The sequence below is a fragment of the Podarcis cretensis genome (assembly GCF_951804945.1).
Source record: "Podarcis cretensis genome assembly, chromosome: 1".
Classification (NCBI taxonomy): domain Eukaryota; kingdom Metazoa; phylum Chordata; class Lepidosauria; order Squamata; family Lacertidae; genus Podarcis; species Podarcis cretensis.
In genome coordinates this window covers 16,795,102-16,816,192 of record NC_137170.1, presented here as the reverse complement: position 1 = coordinate 16,816,192, position 21,091 = coordinate 16,795,102, and the positions used below count along the sequence as shown (strand labels likewise).

Genomic DNA, 21,091 nt, shown 5'->3' with positions numbered 1-21,091 from the left:
TCAAGACAAGTATTAGTTAGTGCTGCTGTTACCCCCCTTTCAAACTAAGACACTCAAAAGTGTATCAAAGCCTCCCTGCCTTTCTTGTTCATTTGTGGTGGTCTGAAAAGGGAAGAAGAAGAAGAAAACAGATTCCCTACCTGATGACTTGCGTAGGCTCTTATTTGTACAGGGAAGTATTTGCAGTCTTAACCTTTTAAATATATGCAAGTATTTGCAAAGCCCCAGTAGCAAGGAGAGTTGTACTGGCAGCCCCACCTGGTATAACTTCCACATTGGTTAGTATATGTGTATACAATTTCACTTAAATATATGAGCAAGAAACACTTGAGTAGTAACTTCATGACCTGTTCACCAGAGTATTGCTCCTCCGTTGTGACTAATGCTGCACTCATAACCGTGTCTAATCACAAGTCACTCATATTGAATTAAATAGGGCTTACTCCCAGGTAAGTAGAATTTGGATTAAAGCCTGAATCACGAAGAGGCAGAACTATAATGAACAAGTTACTTCTATGGCGGGATTCAAGTTCAAATGCAAGTTGGGAGCATAGCTTTACTTCAGAACGCATGAAACCCATGTGGCTTGACAGTTGCGAGTTTCTGGGCTGTGCAAGAAGTCTCTGCCCCTCCCAGTTGGTGGTAGTTGTCATATGACAGCGCTGGAGGCTTCAATAGAACAGCTGTGACAAAACATACTCCCAAGGGAGAAAAGCTGAATTGAGACCAGCAAAAAGTGGGCAAACTTGTGTATTTTTGCTTGCTTTGGATGAATGACATTTCGCTTCTGCTAGTTGTGGGTCAGGTCAAGCAGCTTTGAGGGGTTCTGAAGCCCCATCCCTTGACTCGGAACTTGCATGCAGCTCCCTCTCTGGCTTGTGAGATTAGACCACATCAGCTATATGAGTTACAAGCTTCAAATGAAAAAGAGCCAGCATTGATTTCAAAGCTGAAACCTGACATTTCCCACTTGCATGTAAACACTAAAACAGCAGAACAATCCAGTCCTTGGCTACCTTTTGTGCCTTTCAAGGGTTCTGGTGTGACCCCCCCCCCCAAGGCTACTTATGTTATATTACCTTGATGATGCAGGAAGAAAGCATGCCAGAAGTGACGTGCAGAGAATGTGTCTGCACTGCACTCTTAACTTACTTGCCAATGGGTACCTAGAAGCAGCACGTCTTCTAAGCTGCCTCTGCTCTTCCCAAAAGCACCTGCCAGGTAAGTCCACCTCAGAAGTGGGGTGGAATGGGATAAATCCCAGAACCAGTTTACAATGCCATGCAAAAATCAGTGTGGGTGGGAGGTACTGAGATTAATAGCCTTTCATGAATTTGGCGTGTAAATTAATCAGCACAGTATTTAGGATCCTTTGCTGCACTTCCCCCAACAGTGGATGTCTGTAATTTTTCTAAAAAATAGGAACCTGCTCTATGAATTAGCACTTAACTTTCTGGATCTGAATGAAGTCAATACACTTGAGAAATGCTTGTGCTTGAAGATGCTTAAAGATACTTTCACTTGTGCTGGTAGCAAGATTGGAAGCTTTTGCCATTCAATAGGTACAGTGGTGCCTCGCAAGACGGAAAACCCGCTAGACGAAAGGGTTTTCCGTTTTGGAGGTGCTTCGCAAAACGAATTTCCTATGGGCTTGCTTCGCAAGATGAAAATGTCTTGCAAGTTCCTGTGGGTTTTTTTTCCCTCCCCCCCTTTTCTAAGCCGCTTATCAGCTGATCTGCTAAGCCGCTAAGCCGCTTATCAGCTGATCCACTAAGCCGCTAAGCCGCTTATCAGCTGATCCGCTAAGCCGCTTATCAGCTGATCCGCTAAGCCGCTTATCAGCTGATCCGCTAAGCCCCTAAGCCGCTAATAGCACTAAGCCGCTAAGCCGCTAATGGGCTTGCTTCGCAAGATGAAAAAACCGCAAGACGAAGAGACTCGCGGAACGGATTCTTTTCGTCTTGCGAGGCACCACTGTACTTGGATGAAACTGCAATATTGTTAAAGAGTTGTTGCCCTCGTACATGGAAGAAATGCAACCTTTTAGCAGTATAGAAGCTACATGGCTATGTTCTGGTTCATGCTTCCCTTGAATACATCTGTGGCTTTTCTGGAGGGAAAATCCATTTACCGTACAACTTTCATTATTTAAGGTAAGGTCAGGTCTCACTTATTTTTGTACTATCTACCTATCCGCTAGCATTACTGATAAAAAAAACCAACCCATTGTATCATTGACTTCCCTTCTAGGATAGGTGTTCACCTCTATATTTTGGGGAATCTGCTGCTTTGGATGACGGTCATAAATTTATTTATACAATTAGTTGTACCAGTAATATACAAACTACTTTCCTTGTTAGAGAGAGGTTGCTATAGAAGTGGATTTCATTTCAAAAGGGTAGAATATAACAAACCTTGAGAGTACATTTCAAAACCCTGTATTTTAATAAAACGGCATTTTTATTTTTCATTTAAACGGTCATTTTGAAAGCAACTTAAGAATCTTGTCCCTGGCAGAGACAAGGCCCCTTCCCCACAAAATATACTTTCAGATATTATTGGCTCTTCTAGCACAAATGCACAATGTGTTCTTTGAAGTGAAATTGTATTGAGCATGTGACAAATCGTATTTTAACTGATAAAGCATGCCCATGCTGTTTAAGCTTCCGTGCTACAGGAATATGTTGGGAGAGCAACAGCAAGACTAACTTGATCTTACGAACGACGCATGCAGAGAAAATCTGCCCATTTACATAATTTGGAAAATAAATCTTTACACAAGATTGCACTCAAATCAGATGTAACATACTCCAGAAGACACTAAGTAGACTCGGGTTTTGAAACTACCAAACACCTTCCCCACTGCTTCAATCTATATCTCCACAGTCACATTTACAAAAATACACAAATTCAGTTTCAACACACCTTAAATAGGAAGTACTGTATCGTATTTAATATAAAAGTAGTAACAATTCCATTCCTACCAGAGCAGCACAATTGGAATAAATGTACGACCCACTTAAGAGGAAATAAAATTGTACATCGGGAGCTTAAAAAAAAATGAAGTGCAGTCTGAGTTATGAAAACGGTGCTCACGTAGAAAGGATCCTTTTCCTTTTTTTATATAGTTAAGCACAAAAATAATAATATTGTAGCATCTTGCTGCAGCATTTGAGAAGATAAGGCACTATTGCTGTTAGTGTACCTTTCAAAAGTATTGGCGAGCACAAGGGATTCTTAGTCCATCAGTAACCACCTCTTCTTCCCAGAGCAGGCAAGTGGTAGTGTTTCACAGGAGATTTAAATTCCTTCTGCCTTTCAGACTGTTGGTGAGACAAGACAAGTTAAAATCGGCTGTTAATGACTTGTCTAAAATTGTACAATCTGAGAAGCAAGGCAGAATTACCTTGCAGTGTGTCCCAAAATATGTTATGGGCTGCAACACTTGGACTTGCCCGTTGGTTGCTGGGAGAGGAAAAACTGACTGAAATGGAGGATTAGGGTAAGAAGTCAAGTTGGTTACTTCAGGAACAGCCAGTTTGGGCAACTCCACTGTATAGGGAAATCCACGACGTCCCAGTGGATTCTCCTGGGTTCTCCTAAGAAAGTTCTTTTAAAATAAAAATAAAAGTTCAATTTTTTAAAAAAATCAGTATGTTTTGTGTAGGCTAAATGTTAAGTGTTTGATAACCTGTGTTGGTCTGGTTGACATTGCTGCTGTGATGGTCTAAGCATGTATACAGACTTACAACCAAAATGGTTCTTCCCAAGTAGTGCTGCTTGTTTTCTGTGATCGCACCTTCAGAAAGAAACACATAGATGGATGTACTTTAAAGGTATTCGGATTAGTGTAGGAGCAAATGTAGATAATGGTAACCACACCAATACTGGTATCCAAACACTACTGAAGAAAAGCTGGAGCATATTGGAAGGTGGATACTTACCAGGAAAATAGTTTTTTTGCTGCTCTAATTTTAAGAGAACCAAGAATTTCAACTGTGCCACAAGCTAAGGCTTGATCAAACTTGCTCTGTTAGTAGCATGAGATTAATTTCTAATTTTTAAAACTACTCCCTAGAACAGCTATTGGAATACCTTTTAAATAAGACAAAACATTGGTTAGATCTGACATATAATTTGATAAGGTGTTGGCAACTTAAACCTGGCGCCTTCAGAATTCCATGGCGGGAGGGAAGCTTAGTGTAGTGGTTTCAAAAGGTAAGATCTGTTGTTCATCGGGCACATTTCATCCTGCCCCCTCCCCTTGCACAAGTGATCCAATAGATCCTGGAAAAGCTTTATTAGAATAAGTGACCCTCTTTTCCCTGCTAATGTACAATTTGCAGGGATGATTTAATAAGCCTGGATGCAACAGCAGTCATGCTCACAGGAACATCTCGAGAAAAGATGTGTAAATAACCTGTTCCAGCATAATTACATGTGCATCTTCATAAGGTCACTAAAAGTTTTCTGAGCGCCAAATGCTATCCTGTATGCTCCTCCAAGCTGTAAATCATAATATTCAGCACCCTGACATTAGCCTGGTAGTGACTGGCAACAAGAAATTCCATGCAGGCAGATGAACAGGCTTGTAGAGAAGGGACAGAACATTTCCCCCATCCACTCCCAAACTAGAAACTAAACAGGCTGCCGGGAAGCCTCTCTGCAATTCCATATAAATGAAGCAGGTTCCTGCAAGAGGGACAGAGCCCTCTTTCCCCAGCCACCAACAAGCTAGTAAATATTTTTGCAGGCTAGTAGCTTTTGGGGGCTTATTTGCAAGGCTAGTATGCAGTATGTATGCAAAGCCTTCTCTAAAGCTACCTGTCTTGCTTAGATGGACATTGTTTGTTTAGATCAGAAATCCATACAGCCTTGGATCCTTTTGAGACAAAAATCCTAAAATACGTTTTGCCTATTGGACACTATTCATCATATCATCACATTTGACACAGGGTTGTTCTGTTGGCAATTTTAAAATGACATTACTTAATTAGGTTTATTACTTATTCATTGATTTAAAGATTACCTGCCTTTGATCCTCCTTTGAAATACGACGCAAGCTGAGAGTCTCCCTTTCTAATGGGTTTTCTGCTAATCTCATTCTTCTGCGTATGGTCAAAGCTTGTTTCTCTGCCAACCTGTTCAGCACAGAGCCAGACAAAATCTCACCTATGAAACTCAAAATTCGTTTGTGACAACTAGAGAGTCGAGCCAACATAGCAACTTCCGTTTTTCAGCCGTACTAAACAGTAATTTATAATGCAGCTGTTAAGTACCCAAACCTAGTGAAGTAGGTCAAGATTTAAGCTTGGATGCTATAGATGTAATTTAAGTCCTCTGGGTGATATCCAGTGTGGAGTCGTGTTTGCACCAGTGGGACTTTCCCTTCCTCGCAACCCCCCACCTGTCCCTGTGGTCTGCTGTAGTTAGCCAAGGGCCTCTCTGGAGCAGTTTGGGAGGATTAATGAGGTTGTGAGAGGAAGGAAAGTCCTGTTCATGCACTGTTGCAATGGTGGACCTCACTCACTGATTTTAAGTCTGGGATTAAGAAGCTGGAGACACCAGCAACTCCACATTTATTGCTCAATTCAAGAGACACTGAAAGTTTACTTACCTTAATTCTCTGAAGTAAGGGTGCTGTAGGGCTTCATGGGCACAGATCCTCTCGTCAGGATCATACTGTATCATTGCATACATAAGAGTTAGGCTCTTGTTTGACAAGCTAGGCATAAATGGAGAGATGCCTTTCCCTTTTCTGATGGGAAAATCAAAGCTCATCACACGTGACCTGCATTAATCCAGTGAAAGGAAACACATTCCTGTCAGGAGGCTATTAATGTCAGCCTTATTGGGGAGGATGGGGCAGGGATGCCGAAGAGATAAAGCTGACGTAGAAAATCTTGAAGGCTAAATACACATTTTGCTCTTTGTCTGACCTTCGATTTGCCTACTCAGAAGCAGCAGGTTCATAGTTTGTTTGTACTTTTGGCTCTAGCTCTGTCACTGGAAGCCTCAGCAGCTTAGAAGTGCCTTTTACCAATGGCAATTGCTTTGACTGATACAGCCATTCCTGGACCAGGAAAACCTGGCTACGGAAGTTCACAAATTGGTTGCCTGAAGACTGGATCGCTGCAGTGCGCTCTAGGTGGGGCGGCTTCCCTCGCACTTGATCTAGAAGCTGAAGTTTGTGCAGAGTTGCTGCAGCACAATTACTGACAATAGTGAGACTTGGACAGAGATCTGGCTACTGGGCTGTCTTCAGCAGTGCTTTGCAACCCATAGCCTACTTAACATATACGTAGTATTGTTGAGTGTTCAGAGGATTTCTCATACATTAATGATCCATGTTATTCCCTTGTTATAGAGAAGACAGTAGCTTGCCTCAGGGCACCTGGCGAGGTCATGGCACAGGTGACTTCCTGACTCAGCATCTTGGCCATTAAGTAAATAGCAGCTGTCAGGATCATCCTGTGCTTGAGGAGGTACTCCTTGATCACAGTTTAAAATGCCACAATGCTGGAGCAGAAGCATGTGTGACTTGTGGCATAGGGGTGGAGAGTGGGAATTCAAAATGTACTTACTGCTTGAACTTATTAAGAATCTTCTTGGGAGGAGTACCAACAATATCATGGATTTTTGATATTTGGTCCAGTTCATTAGATCCAGGAAAGAGTGGGTGGAAACTAGAAACAAAAAAAGAGGAATTGGTTGGGCAGTGTGGGAAATTAAACTGCCAGGGTTGAGGGTTTTCTCCTTGTGAGGAAAACTGTCCAGTCTTAAATTGTGGCACAGGTGTTGGTAGTATTTGCCCCCTGCACTGACTATTGAGGAGATTACAGGTGGAATTCAGCATTGTGCTATTGCAAACATTCCATCTGTGCAAGCAATGCAGCTTGCCAGACAGAACAATCTTCTCTCCCTCCCCATGTGCTGTTCTGGGGTTTTTCCCATCCCTCTCAAATCTAACCCCCCCGCTTTCACTTGAGTGAAGACTCAAGTGTATGTTTACTAGCAAGGCCAAAGACTATATCTAAAACCTTCTCCATGCAAAAGCATGTGCTTTCCCACTGAACTTTACCTGTTGTTGTCCAGCTTTTCACAAATTGTTTCCATGACACAACTGTGAACACTTCATGCCATCTACACAATCCTACCCTTAATGTGAATTTCAATCTAAGTCAAGGGCAGTGTGTCCTGTTGCCGCCCGAGGCAAAATGGGAAGGTGCTGCCCCACTGCCAATGCCTCTGTTACCTGGGTTGCGAAGTGGTGGCAGGAAGCCGCCACCACTGCTTCTTTACTAATGACGGGGCAGACAGGGGTGCCACCTCATGGTGTTCCACTGCCCAAGGCGGCTGCCTCAGCCCGCCTCATGGTTGGGCCAGCCCTGCTCTCAAGTCAAACCACCAATTCCTTTAAGATAATGTACCTTGCAATTTCATAGAACACACAGCCAGCGCTCCACATGTCCATTTTATAACTGTAGTACCCATCTGTGAGAAGACATTCAGGTGCCCTGTACCAGCGCGTAGAGATGTATTCTGTATAAGGCTGCTTGGAGTGTATACTTCTGCAGGAACCAAAATCCCCAAGCTTCAGAAGATCCTGCTGCAGTTAAGATAGTTGTGGCATCTCAAATGAGAAGGGATTCATATAAAATCAATCATGTGTAAAGGTGCTTAATTAAATCTGGCTATTACATTGCAATGAACTCTGGTCCATGGCTATTTTGAGCAGAGTGCTTGTAGTCTTTGGAAATGGCGAGAAAATGTAACTGCAGGAGCACTTAAAATGGTAACGGGGTGTACTTAACTGGAAAAAAGCTTGAAACTTTGGTCACAAGAAGACTTACCAGGTTATAGAAGATTACTTACTACACTTCGTCAGTAGTGTTTGGGAAAGGCTAGGGACAATACTGCCTCTTAAACTGGGCACCTGTAGCTCCACATCCAAAACTAACAATGCACTTTTCTCTTAGGTACAAATGCACTTCCAAATTGCAGTCTTAGCAAAATGAATACAGAGTTTCAACATATTTATCGCTTGTGCTACGGCTGTGTTTCCCAAACCTACAACAAACCTCTTTTGAGTTTAGTCTTACTGGTGTGCCCCTTCTCAAGCAAAAATAAATTGGGGATATTTTTAATAATACTATTTTATTTATGATAAAATAATAATAAATTCTGCCTTGTACTCTTTGAAACTCTTTCACGTACCTGGAGGGGGGTGGAACACATTTTGAGAAACACTGCACTAAAGACTGCTTACCTTTATTAATATGTTTTCTGGTTTTACATCTCTGTGAAATAACCCATTCCTGCAAGAGAATTATTCAGGGCAAGTAAGTATTTATATACCAAGAATGGCGTACAGAAAGTCCCCTGTGCACTGGGGTTTTCCTGCTCCCCACTGTCCCATTCCCAGTCCACCTTATGAACACTCCTGAAAACCATCCCTGGCCTGGAGATTGGGGAATGCTCCAGAGAAGAATTTGCAGCGTGAGAGGCTGCAGCTGGAATAGATACATCAAACTGCATGGATGTTACATGCAGAGCCTGCTGCTAGTGGCTTACTGGTTTTTTCTGTGCATAGTGTTTTTAAACTGTGATTTAAGGTTGTTTTAATGTGATTTTATGAAGATTGTAAGCTACCTGGGCTCCTATGGAAGGAAGTACAGATATATATATATTATATATATATATTATATATTATATATTTTATATATATTTTATATATATATATATATATAATATTATATCAAGATAGGGGGATTAACTTGATTCCTTTTATTTGGGAGAAAACTAGAATGGGCTCCCAATCCACATTGGAGCCCTATACCATCCCCCCCCCCTACTGAAAATCATTCTCTTATGGCTGTTATTAGCCCCAGCAAATGCTGTATATGAGCCATCAATAGTCTACTTTTTGAAGGCAAGCAGATAAGCAATTTTCATCAGTGTGAAGTCAGAATAAATGCACATTCTGGATAGGGGCCCCAAGGCTGTTTTTTCTCCAAAATAAAAGCAGCCCCACGACTAATATCATATGTACTTTGACCCTCACAGCAGTACCTTTGGGGTATTTACTGGACTCTCCAGATCCCGGCTCAATAATATAGCCAAATACTACATTTGCAAAAATAAATACAAATGGCTGCCTTACCTGTGCATGTGATCAAGAGACTTGCATAACTGGTACATATAATTCATTATTTTTCCTTCAGGCAACGGTTTTTTCCTCCCTAGAGGAAACGGTCAAATTAACGTGGTACAGTTTTATACAAAGTTCACATTATGATGGAGAGCTTGCAGTCACTTCTGCCAGTTAAGTGAATTTTAAATACAGATGTGAGATGGTTTGCCTATGAACCATGGTAGAGTGTATGTTTTATTTTTATATTTTCCATAGTAGTGAGGAAGAACACACTGGGCTGGTTTAATCTGTTTCTAATATACTGTTGATTTTTTAAAAATGTTTTAAATAGTGGTTTTTAACTGTATACTCTTTGTAAACCACTTTGAGGGTTTTTGTTTACAATCAAGTAGCATATAATTTTTATTAAAATGCATTCATTCATTCATTCATTTAACGAAGCTACCATTAAGAGTTCAGCAGTCATCTATCCCCCTCCCTAGAGCAAATTCTCCTGCTCAGCCTTAACCACTGTTAAAAGAAACACAGGCACTCACCTAACCACAGTTAACACATGCCAGAGTTCTGGATAGCTGCAGACAGAGTCAACGCTGACTCTTCTCTTAATAGTGGTCAACATGATATGAAGGTTTGCTCCCCATAAATGTGAGTGAGGAGGAAGTGTTGATTTCTAAACTGGCTTTCCAATCTCTGCTGAAAGAGCAGCCACTGTTGGGAATACCTAGGCCCATTCTGAACATGCCTTAGATGTTTACTTGCCCTCCATGAATGGAAGAGCAAACTTCCATGCCTAGAGGGAACCTACTATCGGATACCCCCTTATATGGTGAGCTCAACCACATGATACGGTTGGTGCATAGTAAACCTGACAGGAGATATATCAATCTGACCAAAGCATCTGAACTTTGGGAAATGTGGAGCCCTACTCCAAGATGGTGAAACTGTGGCCCCTCAGAAGTTGTTGGCTTCCCAGATCCCATTGATCCTAGCCAGCATGGCCAGTGGTCATGGATGATGGGAGCTGAACAGCTAGAAGGCCACAGGTTCCTTTCCTACACAATAGGCAGTAGTAGCGTATTTTTTATCTTCCTGCTCAAACTGCTACATTGCTTCATTTCAGGTAGCATTGGCATACTTGAAGCAACCATGACTAATTTACTCACTGCATTTTCAGCATGAACTTTACTTCTCAAGTTATTGCTTGAATAAGCTACAGCTGTTTGGGATGATAAGGGTGAATGAATGCTCCTGACTGACCAATGTACAGTGCTACTTCGGGTTACAGACGCTTCAGGTTACAGACGCTTCAGGTTACAGTCTCCACTAACCCAGAAATAGTACCTCGGGTTAAGAACTTTGCTTCAGGATGAGAAAAGAAATCACGCAGCGGTGGCGCAGCCTCAGCGGGAGGCCCCACTAGCTAAAATGGTGCTTCAGGTTAAGAACAGTTTTAGGTTAAGAACGGACCTCCAGAACGAATTAAGTACGTAACCAGAGGTACTACGTTATTCAATTTGGGATTGGAGGGGGGGAAGGTAACATTGGTCATACTTGGATCCGGATTAAGATATTCATGCTTTAGTCTCACTGTAGTCAGTGGGATTAAAAGTATGACTAATTTAGCCTGGATTCAACCTACAATGTAGTAACCTGACTCCTAAGACACTTCACCCTCAACTATTTAAATACAAAATACCTTTATACTTAGCCATCAAATGAGCCATAAGTTCATGAAGAAGCTGAACAGCCAGACATCTGGATTTTATATATATTGTCCCATAGATCTCCTGTCATAATATTGTGTCTCTTTTCACAGACATTTTCAGAATATTCATCATGGAAACTCAGTCAAATTTTCATAAGCCTTAGTTGCTTATTTTAATGCATTCTAGATGACAGAATCAATCTGCTTTCTAACTCTCAGTTATGCAACTATCGCCATTAGAAAACTACTTCCATTCTAGTTGTTGCTTCTGTGTATTGTACTATCAACTTATTATTTTTCCTTAGCTAATTTAATGAGTGAATGCAGTAGATTATTCCAGTCCTTACAATCTCACCCGAAGAAATGACACTAAAACCCCAGCAACTGTGGAGCCTCATATTCTGCAGTTTGTTCACATTTAAGATAAAATAAGGATTTAAGATAGAACCCCCATCATCTATGTCACTCCTTTCAAAAGGATTATGGAATGGAAAAGACCTTACCCACCACCTTGCCATGCTAAGTGCCAACTCATACATGCATATGCATACATTATCTGCATCTACAAACAGAATATGGATTCACATCAGCTTGTACTAGTGTGAGCTGACTCTCCTGGAAAGAATCGCATCTGAGGTGACCTAAGGAGCAATGAGAGCATCTATCTATGAAGGCCCACTCAGACAAGTGAGTCACCACTAGGTGTTGCAGTCACTAGCTGCTGAACATGTATGAGTGAACTGTCCCTCAGAAGATTCATTGCTGAAGGAAATGGAACAGCAACTAAAGAAAGAAAGCCACATTTTCTTTATGTATGATACATATACCAAATACCCTGAAGGACCAATGGGTTGATTAAACAGAGGCAAGGGAAAAAGTCTATTTTTGCAGATTCTCTCTTCTGGAGAAAAAAATTAAGGTTGGAGGAGGGCGGGGAAACTGGTGAAAGTTATCTCCCGCCTTCTGTTGGGAGGGGCCTCTGCTAGATCAAAAGCCCTTCCATAAGCAGGAGGACATTGGCTGCCACCCAATGAGTCCTTATAAATATAAAACTCAGGACAATCAATGAAAGCCTTTCCCTGTAGCAGCTCAAGGACAAAATTATTATAAAGGCACTGAACTGAAGAAACTTGATTACCACCCTTAGAAAGTGGCTTGCACAGAGAAGCAGGCTTTTTAGTTTTGAGAGCTTCTGTATTCTGTCATCATTCTGCAATTTTTTTGCATTTGTATGTGGGCCACATTCAATACTAGCTAAGACAACCGTGAATACTTGTCTTGAATTCTGTAAGTTCTGAGTTCCTAAGACTCTTTAGATAAACAGAGAGTTAGCCTAGAAAAGGAACATGGTGGAGCTGGAACTTTTAAGATTCATTGCATTCAAGTTACTTGTGGCTCATGGTCTAGCCTTTCATTTTTCATCAATATACAACCAGCATTTGAAACATACACTATGCCATTCCCTCCAATGCTCAGCTATATTTTATTGGTGGGGGTGGGGGACAACAACCACAGGCCAAGATCCAAACAGTCTTCAGACCTGAAAGTGATTTCACTTGTGGTGAAAAGGATTGCTGCTGGAAAGGAAAATCAGCAACTGCTATCTACTCTTGCTCTGGAGGGACCCTCAGCCAGTGGTGTCATAAGGGGGTGGTGGTTCACCCCGGGTGCCATGTGTGTGGGGGTGACAAGAAGGCACCCCGCGGGGTGCTCTCCTCGCTGCCCCCGGGTGCAGTGGCACAAGCAGCCATCGTGCAGCAGCAGCTGCATGTGGAGGATCCTCCATTCACGGCTGCAGCTGCGAGCAGAGGATCCCGCCACCGTCCGTACAGCGTTCGGGCACCGCCACCGGCAAACCGCTACATACAACGCATGCGCAGTGTCGCATGCATGCGCTGTACGTAGCGCCGCCGCCGCCCATGCACCCTATGTAGCGACACGGCACATGTATCGTACGTAGCGGTGCAACGCATGTGCAGCCGGCGGTTTCCCCTGCCCCGGTTGTCGGTTAGCCTTCGTTCGCCCCTGCCCCCAGCCATCAGTAATAATTTTTGAGGTGTGCAAGAAAGCAGGTGAGTGCAAACTCCTGTTCTCACACACTTGCACATGGCCAAGAATGACAAAGGAATGGCAAGAAAAGATAGGAGAATTAATCTCTCAACAGCAGTGAAATGTGATCGTGGCTTTCTAATCTCAGCCAATCAGTTGTTTTGAATTGTAAATATATATATTTGTGATGTGTGAGCTGTTATAGAAGGACTCTTAATTACAGAGCAGAGATGACACAATTATTAGCTGCTGTTCCCTTTCTACACAGTCTTCCAACCTGCACCTGTTTCCTCCTTTCCAGCACTGTCAGGCAGGTGTTTCCCTTTGGTATCTGTAATTATATGGAAATGTCATCTCCACATTTCAAAATCTCTCTCTGCCTTCACCTACTGGGAAGAAGACTAAGGGTGGTAAACAGCTGAATTGCACAAACAGAATGACTTCAGCTTGGGCAACAGGACTGGCCAACTAGAGAAATCTTGTGGTCCTCCAGATGTTGTTGGACAACAACTCCCTGACAACTGGTCCTCCAGATGTTGCTAGAGAAAAACACCCTGACAATGGTTATGCTGGCTGAGATTGATGGGAGTTGGAGTTCAACAATATTTAGTGTGTCACAGGTTCTCCACCTGCCCTACATTATTCTTTTGGTCAGTCATACTGTACAAATAGTTGGGTTTTTGCATAAATAAATAAAGATAATCTCTGCAAAGGACTTTCTCATTGCCATGATCTACATACCTTTGATCAGTTCATAAATGTTCATGTCCATGAGTTCACATATCAATGCCACAGCACCGGCTTTCTTGTCACTGAAAGGGAAAAAAGAGTGATCTTATTTAACTACATGGAAGAAAGGATAAAACTACTTATGAAATCCTTTGGTGGATGGGAGGTGTTCTCATATGTGAAAAGGCTAGAACTCTAGCAAAAGTTCTAAACTTATGTGGAGACAAAAGTCACTCTACGTCAGTAGAATACAACAGTCTGAAAAACGTTTTTGTTATCATCCACTGACCACCTGTAGTCTTTTATTGGGCAGGTGGCATAAGATGGCCCATTTACACAGGGGTTACATTCTGAGGCACCACGTGTTTAAGTGAAATCACGTATATTGGGAACACCACTGATAAAGCCTGCAAGCCTCCAAACTTCTTGCTCAAGCTCCAACTCTCAACAGGCCTCAAAGTTTGGGGCAAAGGCTCCTGGGATTGCACTCGCAAAGGCTTGTGGGATTGCTGGACACTGTTTTCATGCAATTTCTGCTGTTTTTTTGCTCTCTTTTAGGGCTGTTTTTGCCCCTTTTCATGCCACTTCCAGGTTCATGGCAATGTGTGTGCGCATAGTCACACTTGCCTTCAATGCATGTAAATTGGGAGTTGCCTGTACATGTAATTCTCCTTAATAGTGTCATTACTTGAGTCCTTCATTGTACTTTTCTTGTACTGTTCATGCTGCCATCATCTAGACTACCAGAGAACACAGATAAAGATGGAATAAAAGTAAGTTGTTCCTTAAAACTTGTACATGTAGAGTCTCGGTGTGGCTCAATGGCCTTACTTAGATATATTACTCAGCCATTCAAGTGCAAGTGATTGGCAGCCCCAGTAGGCTCACTTCCCAACGCAAGGGTATTTGCTGCCCTCCTGGGAGCAGGGGTGTAGGAAAAGGCAGAATCTCATTCATTATGCCACAGGAAAATAGAGGAGCTGTTGCCTCAAACAACTGTAACCAGATTAAAACTGGTCTGGCAAATGAAATTGTGATTCACCACCTCCGCATCATCTTAGGGAAGAATACTCAGGGTATAGAAAGGGAAGGTGAAAGAAAGCATGCAGCACTTACAATATCACTTCATGCAACGTGAGGATATTTGGATGTGGATTCAGTCGCCTTAGTGCTTGTATCTCTCTCATACTGTTCACGTGGTCAATACTTCAGTTACATAAAAAAGGGAAAAGATTAGGCTACCGTGTTAAGGTCCCTTTTGTTTGTTTGTTAAAATCACAGAAGAGTAAACACTTCATCCCCGCCCCCCTTTATTGTTGCTCTGTCCAGTCTGTGGATTGGGCCACAACATAATCTCAAGAGATGTGTGAGACACATGCTTGGATGAGCGAATTAGAGTATTTCATGGTTTTCTTTTCCGGTAGCAGAAGAGTGTTATTTATTTATTTTATTTATGTATTACATTAATAGCAGAGGCATCTCATGGCATTCCCCCAGGTTATGAAAGTGGCTTATAAGACAGCATGTAAACTACTTCTGTAAGAGATCACAGAGAAGCCTCTATCTCTGGTCACCAGTTCCTACACCTCTGATGGTTGTGGGATCTGGAGAAGGGCTATGTACTATGTTTAACGCTCAGGACAAAAGAGAGAGAAATTTGGATATGTCAGCCAAGTCCATTATTGAGAAATGCAGTGGTTGTAAGGTTAGTTGTCCTCTTTGAAGGCACTCTTTTTCTGTATAACATTTATAAATATTCAGAATCAATTTTTAAATCAAACTTTGACAATCTTGATTTCAGTATTTCAACATTTAAGTAAAAAGAAAATTCAAAAAGCAGCTGCACCTACCTTTCAAAATGCTGTTTCATTTGTTTACATGCATAATATTGTCCATCTTTGAAATTTTGTACCTTCAGAACATCAGAAAATGTTCCCTCGCCAATCTTACCAATCGTTTTATATTCTAAAAAGGTCAAAATTTTAAAAGAAAACTAGGTTTTAGTATCGATAGCAAGCTTAATATCCTCAATATTGCTTTAAATTCAGCTTCATTGGACATGTTTACGGTTATAGCTTACTTATTTATTCAACCAACTCTCCTATCATCACTGTATCTATCAAAAACTAAGGCTTGCATCCCTCTACATTGTATAAGGATTATGGAAATACAGCTCTTATTTATGGACAGCTGTGTGAGGAGCTCCACCTTGCTTAAGATTGCATTTGCTGTAATAACTCGAAGCTTTTCTTTGCTTAACTGCCTATCAGATGCTTCTTCAGCAAAGTGTGAAATAGTAATTTTACTCCCATGGTCATTTATGAGATAAAATGTTAATCAAATTAGTGTCAATTTAGTTTTCAGTGATTTGAGTTTGCTGTGTAAGAGTATCAGAAATGAGCAACAGGCATTTTAAAGCTTGACCACTATGGCATTTAAATTCATGCCTATCTAGCCTTTAAGTTGGACTGTTTTGATTGTTAGAATCAAATAATCATTTTTTTATATTATTATTTATTAAATTTCTATACTGTCCTATACCCAGAGGTATATTGTTGGAATCCTTTAGGGAAATGTAGCACATGTAAGCTGGGATCACAGCTGTAGCTACATCTATAATCTCCTAATGCTCTGCTATGTAATTCAGAGCGTTTTACTCATTGTGTGACATTGCCACTCACACAGGTATAGCTGCCCATGGATATGGCTTTTGGCCCCCAATATAGACAGCATCCCTCTTGCTATCATATTGATAACTCTCTTAACCATTCTTTAAGCTTCTTTGGTGTTAAGTATCTGCAGACTGAGTCAATTCTAACTTTCTTTCTAATTGTCTTCTGTAGATACCTCTGTCCTCTCTAATTTGGTTTAGTCGTCTCCCATACATATCACCTCTACAACAACTGCTTCTAAAAGCCTCTACTGGCTAACTTCTCATGACAATTAACTTCTTCAGACTGCAGCTAGCTGTAAAGAAAAAGTAGTTCTTTCAGGGAGGGGTGCGGGGTGCTCAAATTGCTCTGCAGTTGGAAAAGCAGATGCAGGTGTCTGCAACTCAAGAAGTGCATTGGCTCTCATAACTGTACACCATTGATAGCTTTGGAAACATGTGTTTAAAACAATTGGTTAAAGCAAATAACCCCACTTTTAAAACTTTAGATTCGTTGAAGATTATGGAGTCTGAACATGTAGACAATGAATTGTGCTCTAGCATCTAAACAGGTATGGGGTCTACCACATATTCTTGAGTAAAAAACTCATCATCCTTAACTACTGGCCATGCTAGATGGGGCTGATGGGAGCTAGAATGCATTGACATCTGGAAGGACACAGCTTGTCTATCCTCACCTACCCTTCTTTTAAATGAAGTGTGACTATCAGAGCCACATATCTAATAATGGCAAAGCACCTGGAATCTGGGCCTATCCCCAGTTCAAACAGTAGAACACAGACTACAAAGAGTGAAGTACATACCAGTCATGGTAAGAATTGGTTGGGTACCCCACCCCACCCCTATTAAAGATCTCTTTTTACAATATATATCACTGCTTGATAATAAATCAAACCATTGCTGTTACCACCTTAGGTATGTTTACTTGACAACTCTATATAGTAACAAAAGGCAGGGTGGGGAAACTGTAGCCCTCCAAATAATGATGGTCTGCAACAGGTGTGGGGAACCTTTGACCCACCAGATATTGCTGAACTACAACTTGCATCAGCCCTTGGGTGATGTCCAGGGATGATGGGAGTCATGGTTCAGCAACCTCTGGCGGGACGAAAGTTCCCCACACATGGCTATGTTGGCTGGGGATAACTGGAGTTGGAATTCAACGCCATCTGGAGGGTCAAAGGTTTCCCACTCCTGAAGGAAGGCTTGTGCTTGATACATACATGAAAGGAAAACCCATTAAATTGTGTTTTGAATAAGCATTATCAGATCAGGGGCTAGGAAGAGTTTTAAGGCTGGACTGCAATCTGAAACATTTGTCATGGCATGAGCTTTTGTAGATCATGTCATATAATACTCCAGATGTATAAAGCAGGCTGAAAATATGATAGGTGTTCATATACACCTGAATTGAAGCACACATCCTAATTCAGGCATCCCCAAACTCTGCCCTCCAGCTGTTTTCGGATTACAACTCCCATCATCCCTAGCTAACAGGACCAGTGGTCAGGGATGATGGGAGTTGTAGTCCCCAAACAGCTGGAGGGCAGAGTTTTGGGATGCCTGTCCTAATTATTGAACATGAAATTAGAATAGGATACATACAACAAAGCAGAAGAAACACCACCTGCAATCTCTGTTCAAAGCCTGAAAAATGATGTCCTTTGAGAGGCAGTACCTAGCCCAGGCTTCCTAAACCTCTGCCCTCCAGATGTTTTGAGACTACAATCATGCGGGTTGTAGGCCAAAACATCTGGAGGGCTGAAGTTGAGGAAGTCTGACCTAGCCCAAGGTCACTCAGTGAGCTGCATGGCTGGCCCAGAGGGGATTTGAATTCTTTTATCTCCCAGGTGGCTGACACTCTAACGCAGAGTTTTCCAAACTGTGTGTCACAACACATTAGTGTGCCAGCGTGTTGCATGAACACTCCCTGCACTCCTCCTGCAGCTAGAAAGGGGTTAGTTTAACCTCCGGTTTGCTAGTAAAAGGTTACCAGATGTCCTCGTTTCCCGGGGACAGTCCTGGATTTACAAACCAGTCCCCATACAAAATCCATTGAAGTTGAAAAGTGTCCCTGGATTCATTGAAAAAAATCTGGTAACCTTAAGGAAAACTGAATTACTGCGTCACAAAATGATGCACGTCTAAAAAGTGTGTCACCAACATGAAAAATTTGGAAAACTCTGCTCTAACCGCTATTATTGTTGGCACTCTACTGCCTCTAGAGACAATTGAGTGCACCTCTGAGGGCGAAGTCAAACCACTGCATTAACAGCACCAAAGTGACCTCCCTGGGGTACAAACCTGGGCAGCGTTTGTGGAGTTCCAGGGCTGCCTAGTCGATGACACCCCCCCCCCCCCGCTTGGCCTCGCTGATATGTTCCAAAGGAAAGCAGAGCAATATGTTGGGCACCAGCTTGGCTCGGTCCAGTATACCTGAAGGAGCGTCTCCTCCCCCATCGTTCTGCCCGGACACTGAGGTCCAACACCGAGGGCCTTCTGGCGGTTCCCTCACTGCGAGAGGCCAAGTTACAGGGAACCAGGCAGAGGGCCTTCTCGGTAGTGGCGCCCGCCCTGTGGAACGCCCTCCCATCAGATGTCAAAGCGATAAACAACTACCTGACATTCAGAAGACATCTGAAGGAAGCCCTGTTCAGGGAAGTTTTTAATATGTGACATTTTTGTGTATTTTTCATCTTTGTTGGAAGCCGCCCAGAGTGGCTGGGGAAACCCAGCCAGATGGGCGGGGTACAAATAATAAATTATTATTATTATTATTATTATTGCCAGATGGAGGTGTACAAGGCGCTATCCAACCATCTTAGTGACTCCCTTCTGGATCTGTGTAGGGTTTTTACTCCTAAGCCTTGTCTTCTCCTGAATAAATCATGCAAGGCAGAGGTTTAGGACTGGAGTTCTCCTTCTCCAAAGGGGCTACCTTCCCAGGTTGGCGAGCCCCATCTGCCCCTCGCTTCCCTCTACAGCACACGCAGAAACCACTATACCACACTGTTACAAACGCCTCTTCCCCTCCCCACCCCCACCCCTTTTTCTTTGCACACAGCTCTCATCCCCTCCCCACCCCACCCCCACTAAGCGGGATATCGAATCAGACACCTCTCGCTATAAGAATTTAGCATCTCTGTTTAACCAGCCGGCTGCCAGAAGATATACGCCGGCCTCGGCAGCCACCGGTCGCATCCTTCCAGGACCTGGAACAAACTTCTCCGACGCGATGTTGTAGATCATTTACGTTACACGTGTACACACATACACACGTACACATATATATCTATATTCCATTAACCCCTCCTCCCCCGCGATCCGCCTTGAAAGCCGAGCTGCACCGGCTCCTCTCCCTCTCCCTCTCCCCCCCCCCCAATTCCCATCAGGGAGACTCGCTGCTGCCGCCGCCCCCAGCGAGGCCGCCCCCTTACTGTTCATCCTCCGCTCGCTTTCCCCGCGCGTGCCCTCCGGTGGGGAGGGGGGTGTGGGGCGGCGAGGGTCCTCTCTGAAGCGCCAGGGCCCCCCGCCCTCCGCTCCCCGCGCCGAGAACTTGTCAGCGCGCCATGTTGTATCCCCGTCACCCTGGCAACCCCAGAGCGTCAAGCTCCCTCAACCCGGGGGCGCGACCGTGTCAGCCCCGCCCTCGGAGCGGCGCAAGCGCAGTTGCTAACCTCCGCCCTCTCCTATTGACTGCGGCAGCCGCAGGGCGGGCTTCATGGCGGCGGCGGGGCCTCCGAGGGACGCATGCGCACACCGCGGCGCCTCTCCTTTCTGCGCGCATCCTCAGTCGCCTCGCCCTATGAAACCCCACCCACCCCCGCCCCTCGGGCGACCCTTGCACATGCGCAGTCACGGGAGAGCCCAGAACCTTAGCCGAGTCGGAAGGGGTGCCCCAAAGGTCATCTAGTCCAACCCCGCTCGGCAATGCGGGAATCACACTCCGTGACAGATGCAACCTCTGCTTTAGAATGATCAAATGAAGGAGAGTAAGCTTATCTGGGAGTAAGTCGCCGTCGAACTTCCCTGTAAGCATGCTTAAGTTTGAACTGTAAGGGGCACCAGGTAGAATTACTCAAGGAGCTATACATGCGGGCAAGTTCCATTGCACTCAGCGAGGCTTACTTCCGAGTAAGCATCTCCTGCTCCATGAAGACACATCTTGAACATAGTTAAGCAAAATATAGTTGTTTTGAAAAGGAGCTATGTTACCAAAACCAACCACCACCCACTGTCAGAATTACAGTAATTATTTTGGAGTGGGAGTTGACGTGACAGCCATTCAAAAGGAAAGAAATAACATGCTGGTTGAGTCGCTCTTGCAAAAGTCGCCACTTCCAGTACAGAACTGGGATTGCAGGGGTGTCACTTGCCTGTGAATAACTGCAGCTCGAATACTGTGTCCCAGTTCGCTAGATATCTCCGCGTCTGCTCCGCGTAATAAGACAACATAGGATCTGAATAACAGATTTTGAAAATCCAGAATTGGAAGGTGTATCCAGCTCTGAAAATCTACCAGCTGTTGTTACATCGTTTGCTCATAACCCTTTTCTCTAGCTGTTAAAAAAGGCAAAGCATAGCGTTGACTCGTGTAGTCGATGCTCTGTGTGTAATAAATAGCCATTAGACAGTCATTAAACGAAGCAGCCCTTTTTCATGACCGCAGCTACAATTTTTCTCACACTCTCAAATGGATCACTTTTGAACAGCATGGAGATCTGCTTCGTTTTACAGTGAAACACGCATTTGTGATTCAAAGAAACGACATGCAACTCCAGAA

The 21,091-nt window shown here is 43.2% G+C and overlaps 1 protein-coding gene across 5 annotated transcripts; it reads right to left on the bottom strand.

Annotated features, from left to right (window-relative positions):
- Nucleotides 1–2,931: 2,931 nt before the first annotated feature.
- On the bottom strand, nt 2,932–20,074 carry MOK (MOK protein kinase). Of its 5 annotated transcripts, none has more exons than XR_013833063.1 (12): nt 19,986–20,073; nt 15,488–15,602; nt 14,754–14,843; nt 13,650–13,720; nt 9,164–9,242; nt 8,270–8,318; nt 7,431–7,609; nt 6,585–6,686; nt 5,618–5,791; nt 5,034–5,141; nt 3,407–3,610; nt 2,932–3,323 (listed from the first exon to the last, which is right to left on the bottom strand). XR_013833063.1 is itself a non-coding variant. In XM_079953480.1 (12 exons), exons 1-12 carry the CDS (start codon nt 20,029–20,031, stop codon nt 3,246–3,248), a joined length of 1,299 nt encoding a protein of 432 aa, XP_079809606.1. In that variant the 5' UTR covers nt 20,032–20,074; the 3' UTR covers nt 2,932–3,245. The 5 variants fall into 5 exon arrangements, 4 of the variants coding, with proteins under 4 accessions (XP_079809606.1, XP_079809607.1, XP_079809608.1 ...); XM_079953480.1 differs by having other exon boundaries at nt 5,030–5,141; nt 19,986–20,074; XM_079953481.1 differs by lacking the exon at nt 19,986–20,073 and adding an exon at nt 19,746–19,925 and having other exon boundaries at nt 5,030–5,141.
- Between the last annotated feature and the right edge of the window lie 1,017 nt (nt 20,075–21,091).

Bases quoted from the DNA above. Each gene is read 5' to 3' on its own strand.
- MOK (XM_079953480.1), bottom strand. From the start codon at position 20,031: ATGAAGCCCGCCCTGCGGCTGCCGCAGTCAATAGGAGAGGGCGGAG. The intron at 6,687-7,430 runs GTACATTATCTT...TTTTGTTTCTAG, and splicing joins GTGTTCTATGAAATTGCAAG to TTTCCACCCACTCTTTCCTG. The intron at 3,611-5,029 runs GTAATCTTTAAA...TTATTTTAAAAG, and splicing joins CAAAGGAGGATCAAAGGCAG to AACTTTCTTAGGAGAACCCA.